Here is a 15,240-nt window from a genome sequence, read left to right on the forward strand (position 1 = left end):
TAGTTATCTAAACTAATCACAACTCTGACTCATGGCAACCACATGTATGCAGAATAGAACTGCTGCATAGTATTTTCAAGGCTGTGTCCTTTTGGAAGCAGATTGCCAAGACTGTCTTCTGAGGTGCCTCTAGGTGGCTTCAAACTGCCCACCTTTTGGCTAGCAGTACAGTGCTTAACTGTTTGTGCCACCTAGACTGCCTATCACAAGTCTGGTAAATTTATGTTTTTCTTCCTTACTGGACAGTAAGTTAATAGACATCTAGACCCAGGAGACAAGGGTAGAATAGTGAGTTCACACCTGTATTCATCAAATTCCTGTCCCAGCCTACATTTTGCTATGATGTCACAAGTCTCTTGTGGTCACAGGCATCTGGGAGTGGCGGAAAAATTACTCTAAGGAATAAAAATCAAATACTATTTTAAATATGTTGTCTAAATATTTTACTCTAGGCACAAAAATCTTATTTAATGGAGGCATTTCATTTAAGTGATTGTGAAAAGATAATCCTTCAAGATGTTCATGTCAATGAGATTACTTATTTCTTGGAGTGCAAGCGAATTAAGTTCTTTTAAAAAATGCTTTACACTAGACCTTGATCAGAGCCCTGGTGTCGCAGCTCTTAAGAGCTTGGCTGCGAAACAAAAGGTCAGCAGTTCGAATCTTCTACCAGCCACTCATTGGAAACCCTACGGGGCAGTTCTACTCTGTTCTATAGGGTTGCTGTGAGTCAGAATCGATTAGATGCAATGCGTTTTTGTTTAGACCTTGATCTGGTATTTCCAGAAAAAGAGTCAGCATGAAGCCAGAAGCATCTGTGCACCAGAGCAGTCATGCAAGTCCTACCATAGACCATTATATAACAATGACAATAATGATATTTTGTTTGAGTTTTTACTGGGTGCTGTATTGTAACACCTGTGTTATTTATGTACAGTATGTCATTTATTCTCCCTAACAACTCCATAAGGCTGATACTCTAAGTCCCATTTCACAAATGAGAAAAATGCGGTTGATAAACGTTAAAAATCTTACCCAAGGTGGCAAAGAGAGTGAACTTAGAGATGAGATTCAAATCCAGCCTTATTCAAACTCTTAAGTTGAGAATTTAATGGGTATACATTGCTTCCAAAGTCACAGTGCAAATACTGCAATGCCTGCTATTTACCTTTAAGTATTTCAGAATAAACAGTATTTTGTTTTGGTTTCTTTCCGTAGGCCAGGTTCTGCAGTTCTTCAAATAAGAAGTGAGCTGATGGATAAGGGTCAAAGATATTGTACTAAGAAGCCACTTCAAGCTGCTCCTTATCCTCATTATCTGTCAACAGGCCCCAAACCAAAACCAAACCTGGTGCCACTGAGTCAACTCTAATTCATAGTGACCCTATAGGACAGAATAGAACTGCCCGGTAGGGTTTAGAAGGCCTTAATCTTTATGGTGGAGCCCTGGTGGTGCAGTGCTTAAGCAAATTTTGGCAGTTCGAACCCACCAGCCACTTCTTAGAAACTCTAAGGGCAGTTCTACTCTGTATAACAGGGTAGGACACCACAAGTGGGAAGGACTCAACAGCAATAGGATTTTTTTTTTTTTTTTTTAGTTTAATCTTTACAGAATCAGACTGTCAATCTTTCTCCAGGGGAGCAGCTGATGGAAGTTCGAACCACTGACCTTTTGGTTAGCAGCAAAGTGCTTAACCACTGCACCACCTGGTCTCCTTTATCAATAGGTAGCACAGTACAAATTAGATTACCAAATGCCAGATGTTGTAAAATATAAGGCCAATTTACCTAGTATGGCAACATTAAAAATAGACTGTTATTAGTGAAATTAAATTTAGTCAAGATATATGGTTTACTGGGTTATATGATTTTATAGACACTCTCTGCCTAGGTTAAAAGAATTAAAAATCTAGTTAACAGTAATTCCGCAGGTAGAATTTTGAATATTCTGAATGCATTTGAAGTGTTCTAGTTCTCTAATGCGGACTACAAGGATCTGACAATCCTGCATCTGGAATGGTACAATGGTGATCATAGCAGCCAAAAGAATAAAGATCTGTATTTCCTAGATACTGAAAAAAAGATGATAGGAAGACACCTGTATATAAGCTTCCATAAATACAGCCAACTTATTCTGAGATTTCTTTTCCAACTGGTAGTATTAAAAAAAAAAAAAAAAAGCTACCATAAAAGCAACCCCAAGAGTTACATGTTACCATCTTGGCCAGCTTGCATCAGATGTAGAGCCACGACTCCATCCTAGGCCAATGACATTTCAATCATCTGAGTTTTGACCTTTTCATAGTTGAGTTTGTAATGATTATTGCAGTGGGATCGTGCAGTGATTTAGAGAATGTGATTCTATGTTACAACTCCAGAGAACAGCAGCAGAGTGAGAATCCTGTTCAAAGGGAAAAAAGAAAAAGGTATCATGCTTCATCTCATATTAAAAGCCATTAACCTAAATAAATAAATAAATAAATCTATGTTGTTTTAGAAAATAAAAGATGAAATCACCGGAATTCATGACACCAAAAGGATCAAGCTACCCCAGGGGCAGTACCAGTTGCCACAAACTCTACAGACCATCTCACCTCCACTTCAGAGCCTTCCTCAGACTCCTCAGATGCTTCTGCTCACCCCATCCAGCAGTTTCTTAACCCAGGTACCAACTGCCTGTTCCCATTCCTTTGGCCTCCCTACAACGTGTAGTGATTAGAATCTGGAAAGAGCTTCTCTTCTATCATAAATTAAAACAATTTTTGATTTAATTAAATGTCTTATTCAATTATCAAGTATATAATTTGGCATCCCACAAGATTCTAAGTTCTTTGTAATTTGTAACGTATGATTTCATGAAATAACTCCTGGCCTCAATAGGGTTACTGTCTTAATTTGTTACAGATTTAGAGATTTTGGGGAAGTAGCCAGACAAGCAGAGATGAATACCAGAGTGTGTCCATGCCGTGCATCCCAGTTTCCTTTTACCCTTTGCTCACTGACCTTATTTCAGGGCTTAGGTTCAACATTCCATGCTTGTTTTGACCTATGCAACATCCTTTGTTGAAATCCCTGTCTACTACCTCTTTACTAGTGCAAGTCTCTTCAAGTGCCAGCCTAAATTTGATGCTCAGACAAGTTCTTAAGGCTATCTGTCACCCAGGATAGATCAGATCCTCTGTTACTTGCTCACTTATTCCTTTACTTCCCTAAAGCATTAATCACAGCTGCAATAAATGTATATTTACTTCTGTATTACACAATAACACAAGTATCCAGATCCAGGGAAACAGAAGATAAAAGGTGAAAAAGTTAGTTCACATCTGTGTTCATCAACTCCTACCTCACCAGGCCATTTACTCTTCCGTGACTTGTCCCTGTGGTCAAAGACACCCAGGGCACAGAAGCGTGTATCTCTGTTGAATAGACATGCAACTTGAAGAAAAAAGGAAGAGAAGGTATTGAATCACTATTTTCTAATACAGTTTCTCACTCAAGCCCCAAGTTTCACTCTGACCCAGCCTGCAGAACCCACCACCATCTCGCATACCATTAGAAGACAGGCTTCCTATATACAGTGGTTCTTAATTGTTTTTGTTTTTCTTGTATTGCTGTTGCTGTGTTTTTAGTACCAAGAATCTGTACTTCCATCTATGATTTCTACAGGCTTTAATTGCTAGGATGGAGCTAGCAGCCTGTGTCTGTTTCCCAGCTTGGCCTATGTGGTCACAGATGGATCCCTTGTCTAGACATTACCATCTCAGGCCTGTTGTCTCTCTTTTATTCCAATGACATAATGACATCTCAGGACACCTCTTTTTCCCCACATATACATACTTGAAAGGGACTGTGTTGCCTTTTCTAAAGTCCCACCTGTCTAAATATGTGACATGGTCATTTCTACATCAATAGGAGTAATTCTGCTAGGTCTGAACCCCCCTTACCACCCTTAAACAGAGGAATCCCAGAGTGGGTCATATATCTTCAAGGCCTCATACACCCCAAAATGCTAAGCAATCTATTTATTTTTTGGGGTCCAATCAGCTTTCGGTTGTTGTTGTTAGTTTCCATCAAGTGGGTTACGGCTTATGGTAAACTTATGGGTGTCTGAATACTCTGTGACCCACTAAATTGAGCAGGAAAGCTTTGCTTACTTATCATAAATTGATACCCGTTGCCATCTAGTCGATTCCGACTCGTAGCGGCCCTATAGGACAGAGTTGAACTGTCCCATACAGTTTCCAAGGAGCACCTGGTGGATTCAAACTGCCCACCTTTTGGTTAGCAGCTGTAGCTCTTAACCACTATGCTACCAGGGTTTCCCATAAATTGATATGTCAGCCTAAATCAGGAAGCATTTGGTGTATCAGAATCAACATAGAAAGCCCTTCATAGATTGTGCAGTGACAATGATAATAATGATATTTCTATTTATTGAGCTTTTACTTGGTAATGGATTCTAAAAGTTTTGATACACTGGAACACTCCCTAGACCACAGGAATGCAAAGAAGGTCATATGCCTCCGTGGCCTCAAACAACTACACGCACCATTTGGCCATTTATTCTTTGGGGTCCAGACACTTCCCTAAGGGGCCTACAAAAGGCATGTCTGACCATTGTCTCTGTGACCCACTAGTTGAACTGGGAAAACTTGTTTTTTTCTAATCAGGAGTTCTTCCAAAGTTTTGCTCCATCATAGGGGATCTTTATGTTTTTTTGTAGAAACTCAAATCTATCTGATAAAATGTAGGCACTTGGTTTAACTAATTTTGAGGAGATAATCCTAAAGATGCTTATGTCAATGAACTTACATTACTACATGGGACAGAAGTAAATAGAAAAGCATTTTTTTATACAGTGCTTCCCATTGGACCTCTGTGTAGGGTTTCAGTCAATCAGGAGGAAACACTGTGGACCAGAGAAGACATACAGACCCTTGAATATATCATGGAAAGCAATGATGATAATGATATTTCTGGTTTTTGAGCATTTCCTGGGTTCTGGATTCCAAAACCTGCATTATTTATGTACATTGTCTCATTTGTCCTTCATAACAACTCTATTATGATGTTAGTCTAACTTCTATTTTTAAAAAAATAATTGAGGTTTATAGAGGTTAAAAATCTTACCCAAGGTCACAAAAATAGTGACTGGTGGAGCCAGGATTCAAATCCATCCTTATTTAACTGTAAAACTTGAGCATTTAATAGGTCTGCATTGTTTCCAGGACCAAAGTGCAGATGCTACAATGTTTTTGTATATATATATATTTTAAATTTCAGAATAGACAGTGTTCTGTGTTGAGTTTCTTTCCATAGTCCAGGTTCTGGAAGCTTCCTAATAAGAATGACCTGGCCAGTGGGGGTCAGATGATATTGTACTGTGAAGCCACACTCTAAAAGTACTTCATGCTGTTTTCTCATCTACCTATCACCAATGGTCACTGTATGAATTATACCAGTGAATACCAGAAGTGGTAAAAAGTGAAGCCAACTGACCCAGTATGCTGAATGTTAGAAATGGGCTTTCGTTGGTAAAATTAAAGATAACTCAAGAAATATTTGAGAGACACTACCAACCTTTTTTTAAACAAGGTAAGTGAACTAGATGGATCTTGAATACTTCTGATTAAGGTTAAGAATTCTGAAGGATTCTTGTTGCCCGATGCAGACTATAAGAATATCAGAATCCTGCCTCTGGAACTGCAACTTTGAGATAATCCCCTGGCACAGTGGTGACCAGAGCATCAAAAAGGACTAAGAGCTCCATTTACAGGAGACTGAAGAGATGACGATAGGAACCCATTTGTGTATAAACTTCTATAAATGCAGCAGACTTTATTCTGAGACTTCCTTCATAATATGGTAGGATTATCTACAAAAAACAACCCTTGCAGTTGCACACCACCATGCTGGCTTTGGTCAGTTTGCAGCAGATGTAGAGCCAGGACTCCGTCCTAGACCAATGAAATTTCAGTCACCTTAGTTTTAACTTCCTCAGAATGAAGAGTGTAATGCTGGTTTGGGTGGGGCCACAAGTGGGGTTACAGGAATGTGATTCTGTACTCTTATTCCAGAGAAAATTGTCAGAGTGTGGATCTGGTCAAAATAAAAAGAAATAGAGAGAGGAAAAAAAAAAAAGAGAGAGAGAGAGATAAAGAGAAAGGCATTGTGCGTCATCTCATATTGATAACAATTAACCAGGAAAATATATATATATATTCTTTCAGAAAACATAAGAAAGACACAATCACCTGCACTTATGACTTCAAAAGGACGAATCTACTACAGCACCAGTACCAGTTGCCACAGATTCTAATGTTCAACCCACCTCCACCTCAGAACTCTCCAGCCTCCTCAGATGTTCATACTCACGCCATCCAGCAGTTCCTCACACAAAGTACCAAGTTCATCTTTTGATTCCTAGCTTCCACCCGCGACATAAAACAGGGTTGATCAGAGTCTTGAAAGAGCTTCTCCTCTAATCTTATAAAAATTGCATTTTTAAATTAAATCTCTCATTCAATTATCAAGTGTATAATTTGAGATTCCCACTAGATTCTAAATCCTGGCAATTTGCAATGAATGTGTTCATAAAATAATTCCTGACCTCAACAAGCTTACTGTCTTAGGTTGGTCCTGGTATATAAAGAGAGTTTGAGGAAGCAGCCAGACAAGGTGAGATAAATACAAGAGTGTGGTAATTCCCTACATCCCAGTTTGCTTTCATCCTTTCCTTCTTTGCTCATTGACCATCCTTCAGGGCTTAGGTTTACCATTCCATGCTTCTTCCCACATCAGATCTTTAGACCTATGCTACTTCCTTTGTTTGGGATACATTTCTCCTATCTCTTCACTGGCCCAAGAGTATATTTGAAGCACCCAAATCCTTCTGCTATATGGAAACATTTGGATTAACTAATTTTAAAGAGACAGTCCCTAAAGACACTTCTGTCAATAAACTTGCGTTACTATGTGGAGTATTAAAGAATAGAGAAGCTACTTTTGTAAACTGCTTTCCATTGAACCTCACCAATAACAATGACAATAATGATATTTTGTTTATTGAGTATTTACTGGGTGCTGGATTCTAAAACCTGTGTTATTTCTGTATATTATCTCATTTATTCTTCATAACACCTCCAGGAATAATTTAGTATAAGTCCATTTTCTTATGAGAAAACTGAGGCTCATAGGTGTTAAAAATTTTCCCACAAGTCGAATCTAGCCTCATTCAACTCTGAAACATAAGCATTTAATGAGCTTATGTCTTCCAGATTTGAAGTGCAGCTGTTACAGTGTCTGTAATTTTTTTTTTTAATTTCAGAATAGACACTGATATTTGGGGGGTTTGTTTCCATAGCTCAGTATCTATAAGCCTTCAGCTGAGGAATGAGGAGCCCAGGGGTGGTCAGTAGAAGAAATAGTCAGGAGGTTTAACTCTGAGAGCAGGTACTTCAAGTTGTTTGCTTATCCACCTATCCATAAGCTTGTGACACTGAATGACTTAGATTAGTAAATGACCAAGTAACCTAGTATATTGAATGTTAGAAATGGGCTTTCATTAGTAATATTAAAGGTAGGCAAGATGTATGATTTTAGAGACACTTGCTGCTTTCTTAAACAAGGGATAAAAATCCAGCTAATAGTAATGTCCTAGTTGGAATCTTGAATTATTCTGAATTCATTTGAGAACTATGAAGTTTTCTAGGTGCCTGATGTACACTACAAAATTAAGATAATCTTGCTTCTAAAATTGTGGATTAGAGGGACTCCGCCCAGCATGGTGATAATCAGAGCACCTGAAAAGACAGACAGCTAGGTTTCCTGGAGACTGAAAAATAGATGATACGAACCCATTTGTGTATTTTCTTGATGAGAAGGACTTAGCAGATGTCCATAAGTGCAGCATACTTTGTTCTGAGACTTCCTTCCTTTATCAACTGGTAGTGTTATCTACCAACCAAAAACAACTCTAACAGTTGCACACCACCACGCTGGCATTGGCAAGGTGGCAGCAAATGTAGAGCCAAGAACCCATCCCAGATCAATGAAACTTTATTCCAGATCAATGAGACTCCATCCAAGATCAATAGAACTCCATCCCAAACAAAAACTCAATCATCTGAGTTTTGATATTTTCTCAGTGATGTTTGTAATGTAAGGTGTGGTGGGAAGAGGGTAGATGCACAGGGAATCTGAATATGGCCTATTGTTTCAGAGAATTGGCAAAGTGAGTATTGTGCTCTAAAATAAATCCATTAACCAGAAAAAAAAAAATCAAATTACTTCCAGAAACTAAAAGACACAATCATCCAGACTTATGACTTCAAAGAATGAAGCTATCCCAGAAGCACTATCTTTTGCTCCCTACAATATAATTACAGGGGTGATCAGAATCTTTAAAGAGCTTCTTCATTAATCCTATAACAATTTCTTGATTTAATTAAATCTCTCATTCGTCAAATGTAAAAATTGAGATTTCCACAAGATTCTAAGTACTTTGCTATGTACTATGTATGTGTTCATGAAATAATTCCTGACCTCAAGAGTGTTACTGTCATGTGTTGATCCAGGTGTAGAAAGAAAATTTTGGAAAGTATCTAGACAAGGAGAAATGAATGCAAGAGTCTGTTCACTCCTTACATCCCTGTTGCCTTTCAACCCCTTGCCCTTGATCACCTACCTTATTTCAGGGTTTATTTGCAGGAGCCCTGGTGGCGCAAACAGTTAAGTGCTTGGCTGCTAACCGAAAGGTTTGCAGTTTGAACCCACCCAGTGGCTCCTCGGGAGAAAGACCTAGTGATCTGCTTCTTTAAAGATTACAGCCAAGAAAACCCTATAGAGCAGTTCTACTCTGTCACAAGAGGCCACTATGAGTTGAAATCTACTCTCCAACACATAACAGCAGCAACATATTCCTTCCCACATCAGGTATTCTGAGATATGGCAGGCTCTTTATTTGGAATCCCTTTCTTCTGTGTCTTCCCTGGCCCCAAATCTCTTCAGGTGCCAAACTAAATTCCTTCCTCCCGCAAGTTTTCACTCCACATCACTCCCAGAATAGCTCAGGGCTCCAAATGTATGCTTTCATCGATTCTTTTACTTTTTTTTTTTTTTTTTTACGGATTAATTACTTTTATTCTTTGTTATTTAAAATTACACACACGCACATAAATACCCATTATGCAAAGTAATTACTTTATTTGCTTTCTTTTAAGGTGGTTTGCTCCTTTCTACTGAATTTGTAATTCTCACTGGTGTTTCTCACTCCATGTTACATAATGGAAAATTCAGGGACCTCAGTGACAGAATACAGTTCAACTCCTATTTTGCCACTTTTTATGCCCTCTTTCATGATTTTGGGTAATTTCATCAATTCCTCAGAGTCCCAATTTCCTCCTCTATAAAATAAAGCTAATAATATCCACTTTAATAACAGTTAGTAATAATAAAAGTTGCTTTTAAGGATTAAGTGAAAGACTGAATGTGTATTGCATGATTCAGTGACTGGCACACAGAAAGCACTCAGTAAGGAAAAGGAACTGTGACATGATTGTTGTTGTTAGGTGCCTTCGAGTTGGTTCTGACTCATTGAGACACTATGTACAACAAAATGAAATATTGCCCAGTCCTGCACCATTTTCACAATTGTTCCTATGTTTGGACCCATTGTTGCAATCATTTCCTCAATCCATCTTGTCAAGAGTCTTCCCCATTTTCGCTGACCCTCTACTTTACCAAGCATGGTGTCCTTCTCCAGGAACTGGTCCCTCCTGATAACATGTCCAGAGTACGTGAGGCAAAGTTTCACCATCTTTGCTTCTAAGGAACATTCTGGCTGTATTTTTTCCAAGGCAGATTTGTTCATTCTTCTACCAGTCGAGGGTATATTCAATATTTTTTTAATAATTTTTATTGTGCTTTAAGTGAAAGTTTACAAATCAAGTCAATTTGTCACATATAAGCTTATATACACCTTACTCCATACTCCCACTTACTCTCCCCCTAATGAGTCATCTCTTCCAGTCTCTCCTTTCGTGACAATTTTGCCAGGTTCTAACCCTCTCTAACCTCCTACCTCCCCTCCAGACAGGAGATGCCAACACAGTCTCAGGTGTCCACCTAATACAAGTAGCTCACTCTTCGTCAGCATCTCTCTCCCACCCATTGTCCAGTCCCTTCCATGTCTGATGAGTTGTCTTCGGGAATGGTTCCTGTCCTGGGCCAAGAGAAGGTTTGGGGACCATGACCGCCGGGATTCCTCTAGTCTCAGTCAGGCCATTAAGTCTGGTCTTTTTATGAGAATTTGGGATCTGCATCCCACTGTTCTCCTGCTCCCTCAGGGGTTCTCTGTTGTGCTCCCTGTCAGGGCAGTCATTCGTTGTGGCCAGGCACCATCTAGTTCTTCTGGTCTCAGGATGATGTAAGTCTCTGGTTCATGTGGCCCTTTCTGTCTCTTGGGCTCTTAGTTATACTGTGACCTTGGTGTTCTTCATTCTCCTTTGCTCCAAGTGGGTTGAGACCAATTGATGCATCTTAGATGGCCTCTTGTTAGCATTTAAGACCCCAGGCGCCACATTTCAAAGTGGGATGCAGAATGTTTTCGTAATACAATTATTTTGCCAATTGACTTAGAAGTCCTCTTAAGCCATAGTCCCCAAACCCCCACCCTTGCTCCGCTGACCTTTGAAGCATTCAATTTACCCTGGAAACTTCTTTGCTTTTGGTCCAGTCCAGTTGAGCTGACCTTCCGTGTATTGACTATTGTCCTTCCCTTCACCCAAAGTAGTTCTTATCTACTAACTAATCAGTATATAACCCTCTCCCACCTTCCCTCCCTCCCTCCCCTCCTTGTAACCTCAAAAGTATGTGTTCTCAGTTTATACTATTTCTCAAGGTCTTATAATAGTGGTCTTATACGATATTTGTCCTTGTACCTCTAATTTCACTCAGCATAATGCCTTGCAGGTTCCTGCATGTTATGAAATGTTTCACAGATTCGTCACTGTTCCTTATCGATGCATAGTATTCCATTGTGTGAATATACCACAATTTATTCAACCATTCATCTGTAGTTGGACACCTTGGTTGCTTCCAGCTTTTTGCTATTGTAAACAGAGCTGCAATAAACATGGGTGTGCATATATCTGTTTGTGTGAAGGCTCTTATTTCTCTAGGGTATATTCCGAGGAGTGGGATTTCTGGGTTGTATGGTAGTTCTATTCCTAACTTTTTAAGAGAATGCCACATAGATTTCCAAAGTGGTTGTACCATTTTACATTCTCACCAGCAGTGTATAAGAGTTCCAATCTCTCCGCAGCCTCTCCAACATTTATTATTTTGTGTTTTTTGGATTAATGCCAGCCTTGTTGGAGTGAGATGGAATCTCATCGTAGTTTTAATTTGCATTTCTCTAATGGCTGATGATTGAGAGCATTTTCTCATGTATCTGTTAGCTGCCTGAATATCTTCTTTAGGGAAGTGCATGTTCATATCCTTTGCCCACTTTTTGATTGGGTTGTTTGTCTTTTTGTGGTTGAGTTTTAACAGAATCATATAGATTTTAGAGATCAGGCACTGGTCGGAGATGTCATAGCTGAAAATTCTTTCCCAGTCTGTAGGTGGTCTTTTTACTTTTTAGGTGAAGTCTTTAGATGAGCATAGGTGTTTGATTTTTAGGAGCTCCCAGTTACCTGGTTTCTCTTCATCATTTTTGGTAATGTTTTATATTCTGTTTATGCCTTGTATTAGAGCTCCTAATGTTGTCCCTATTTTTTATGCCATGATCTTTATTGTTTTAGTCTTTATGTTTAGGTCTTCGATCCACTTGGAGTTAGTTTTTGTGCATGGTTTGAGGTATGGGTCCTGTTCCATTTTTTTACAAATGGATATCCAGTTATGCCAGCACCATTTGTTAAAAAGACTATCTTTTCCCCAATTAACTGACATTGGGCCTTTGGCAAATATCAGCTGCTGGTATGTGTATGGATTTATATCTGGGTTCTCAATTCTGTTCCATTGGTCTATGTGCCTGTTGTTGTACCAGTACCAGGCTGTTTTGATTACTGTGGCTGTATAATAGGTTCTAAAATCAGGTAGAGTGAGGCCTCTCACTTTCTTCTTCTTTTTCAGTAATGCTTTACTTATCCAGGGCTTCTTTCCCTTCCATACGAAGTTGGTGATTTGTTTGTCCATCACATTCAAAAATGTCATTGGAATTTGGATCGGAAGTGCATTGTATGTGTAGATGGCTTTTGGTAGAATAGACATTTTTACTATGTTAAGTCTTCCTATCCATGAGCAAGGTATGTTTTTCCACTTATGTATGTCCTTTTTAGTTTCTTGCACTAGTACTTTGTAGTTTTCTTTGTATAGGTCTTTTACATCTTTGGTAAGGTTTATTCCTAAGTATTTTATCTTCTTGGGGGCTACTGTGAATGGTATTGATTTGGTGATTTCCTCTTCGATGTTCTTTTTGTTGATGTAGAGGAATCCAAGTGATTTTTGTATGTTTATCTTATAACCTGAGACTCTGCCAAACTCTTCTATTAGTTTCAGTAGTTTTCTGGAGGATTCCTTGGAGTTTTCTGTGTATAAGATCATGTCATCTGCAAATAGAGATAATTTTACTTCCTCCTTGCCAATCCGGATACCCTTTAGTTCTTTGTCTAGCCTAATTGCTCTGGCTAGGATCTCTAGCACAATGTTGAATAAGAGCGGGGATAAAGGGCATCCTTGTCTGGTTTCCGTTCTCAAGGGAAATGCTTTTAGGCTCTCTCCATTTAGAGTGATGTTGGCTGTTAGCTTTGTGTAGATGCCCTTTATTATGTTGAAGAATTTTCCTTCAATTCCTATTTTAGTGAGAGTTTTTATCATAAATGGGTGTTGGACTTTGTCAAATGCCTTTTCTGCATCAATTGATAAGATCATGTGGTTTTTGTCTTTTGTTTTATTTCTATGGTGGATTATATGAATGGTTTTTCTAATATTAAACCAGCCTTGCATACCTGGTATAAATCCCACTTGGTCATGGTGGATTATTTTTTTGATATGTTGTTGAATTCTATTGGCTAGAATTTTGTTGAGGATTTTTGCATCTATGTTCATGAGGGATATAGGTCTGTAATGTTCTTTTTTTGTGATGTCTTTACCTGGTTTTGGTATCAGGGATATGGTGGCTTCGTAGAATGAGTTAGGTAGTATTCCGTCATTTTCTATGCTTTGAAATACCTTTAGTAGTAGTGGTGATAAGTCTTCTCTGAAAGTTTCGTAGAACTCTGCAGTGAAGCAGTCCGGGCCAGGGCTTTTTTTTGTTGGGCGTTTTTTGATTACCTTTTCAATCTCTTTTTTTGCTATGGGTCTATTTAGTTGTTCTACTTCTGATTGTGTTAGTTTAGGTAGGTAGTGTTTTTCCAGGAATTCATCCGTTTCTTCTAGGTTTGCAAATTTGTTAGAGTACAATTTTTCGTAATAATCTGATATGATTCTTTTAATTTCAGTTGGGTCTGTTGTGATGTGGCCCATCTCGTTTCTTATTCGGGTTATTTGTTTCTTTTCCTGTGTTTCTTTAGTCAGTCTGGCCAATGGTTTATCAATTTTGTTAATTTTTTCAAAGAACCAGCTTTTGGCTTTGTTAATTCTTTCAATTGTTTTTCTGTTCTCTATTTCATTTAGTTCAGCTCTAATTTTTACTATTTGTTTTCTTCTGGTGCCTGATGGATTGTTTTGTTGCTCACTTTCTATTTATTCAAGTTGTAGGGACAGTTCTCTGATTTTGGCTCTTTCTTCTTTTTGTATGTGTGCATTTATCGATACAAATTGACCTCTGAGCATTGCTTTTGCTGTGTCCCAGAGGTTTTGATAGGAAGTGTTTTCATTCTTGTTGCATTCTATGAATTTCTTTATTCCCTCCTTGATGTCTTCTATAACCCAGTCTTTTTTCAGCAGGGTATTGTTCATTTTCCAAGTATTTGATTTCTTTTCCCTAATTTTTTTGTTATTGATTTCCACTTTTATGGCCTTGTGGTCTGAGAAGATGCTTTGTAATATTTCAGTGTTTTCAATTCTGCAAAGATTTGTTTTATGACCTAATATGTGGTCTATTCTAGAGAATGTTCCATGTGCGCTAGAAAAAAAAGTATACTTTGCAGCAGTTGGGTGGAGTGTTCTGTATAAGTCTATGAGGTCAAGTGGGTTGATTGTAGCAATTAGGTCTTCCGTGTCTCTATTGAGCTTCTTACTGGAAGTCCCGTCCTTCTCTGAAAGTGGTGTGTTGAAGTCTCCTACTTTAATTGTGGAGGTGTCTATCTCACTTTTCACTTCTGTTAAAGTTTGTTTTATGTATCTTGCAGCCCTGTCATTGGGTGCATAAATATTCAGTACGGTTATATCGTCCTGGTCAATTGTCCCTTTTTATCATTATGTAGTGTCCTTCTTCATCCTTTGTGGTGGATTTAAGTTTAAAGTCTATTTTGTCAGAAATTAATATTGCTACTCCTTTTTTGCTTATTGTTTGCTTGGTATATTTTTTTTCCATCCTTTGAGTTTTAGTTTGTTTGTGTCTCTAAGTCTAAGATGTGTCTCTTGTAGGCAGCATATAGATGGATGGTGTTTCTTTATCCAGTCTGAGACTCTCTGTCTCTTTATTGGTGCTTTTAGTCCATTTACATTCAATGTAATTATAGATAACCGTGTGTTTAGTGCTGTCGTTTTGATGCCTTTTTGGGTGTGTTGTTGACAATTTCATTTTTCCACTTACTTTTTTGTGCTGAGACTTTTTTCTTTGCAAATTGTGTGTTCCTCATTTTCATAGTAGTTGAATTTATGTTTGCTGAGTTGGTATGTTTTTCTTGGTTTTTACTTTGAGTTATGGAGTTGTTATACCTCTTTGTGGTTACCTTAATATTTACCCTTATTTTTCTAAGGAAAAACCTAACTTGTATTGTCGTATATCGCCTTGTTTCCCTCTCCATATGGCAGTTCTATGCCTCCTGTATTTAGTCCCTCTTTTTGATTATTGTGATCTTTTACATTTTGACTTTAATGATTCCCTGTTTTGAGCATTTTTTTCTTTTTCAAATTAATCTTAATTTGTGTTTGTGATTTCTCTATTTGAGTTGATATCAGGATGTTCTGTTCTGTGACCTTGTGTTGTGCTGGTATCTGATATTATTGGTTTTCTGACCAATTTCCTTTAGTATTTCTTATAGCTTTGGTTTGGTTTTTGCAAATTCTCTA

General features: G+C 38.2%; 1 protein-coding gene across 5 annotated transcripts in view; it reads left to right on the forward strand.

Annotated features, from left to right (window-relative positions):
- Positions 1 to 15,240, forward strand: part of LOC100662402 (gamma-interferon-inducible protein 16) — an 84,755-nt gene that overhangs the window by 43,400 nt on the left and 26,115 nt on the right. For all 5 annotated transcript variants that reach the window (XM_064282776.1, XM_023554150.2, XM_023554151.2 and 2 more), the window contains one exon: positions 2,498 to 2,665. In XM_064282776.1, coding sequence (XP_064138846.1) covers positions 2,498 to 2,665 — 168 coding nt within the window. The remainder of the gene's footprint in view (positions 1 to 2,497; positions 2,666 to 15,240) is intronic.

Source organism: Loxodonta africana, chromosome 3 (genome assembly GCF_030014295.1).
Source record: "Loxodonta africana isolate mLoxAfr1 chromosome 3, mLoxAfr1.hap2, whole genome shotgun sequence".
NCBI lineage: Eukaryota > Metazoa > Chordata > Mammalia > Proboscidea > Elephantidae > Loxodonta > Loxodonta africana.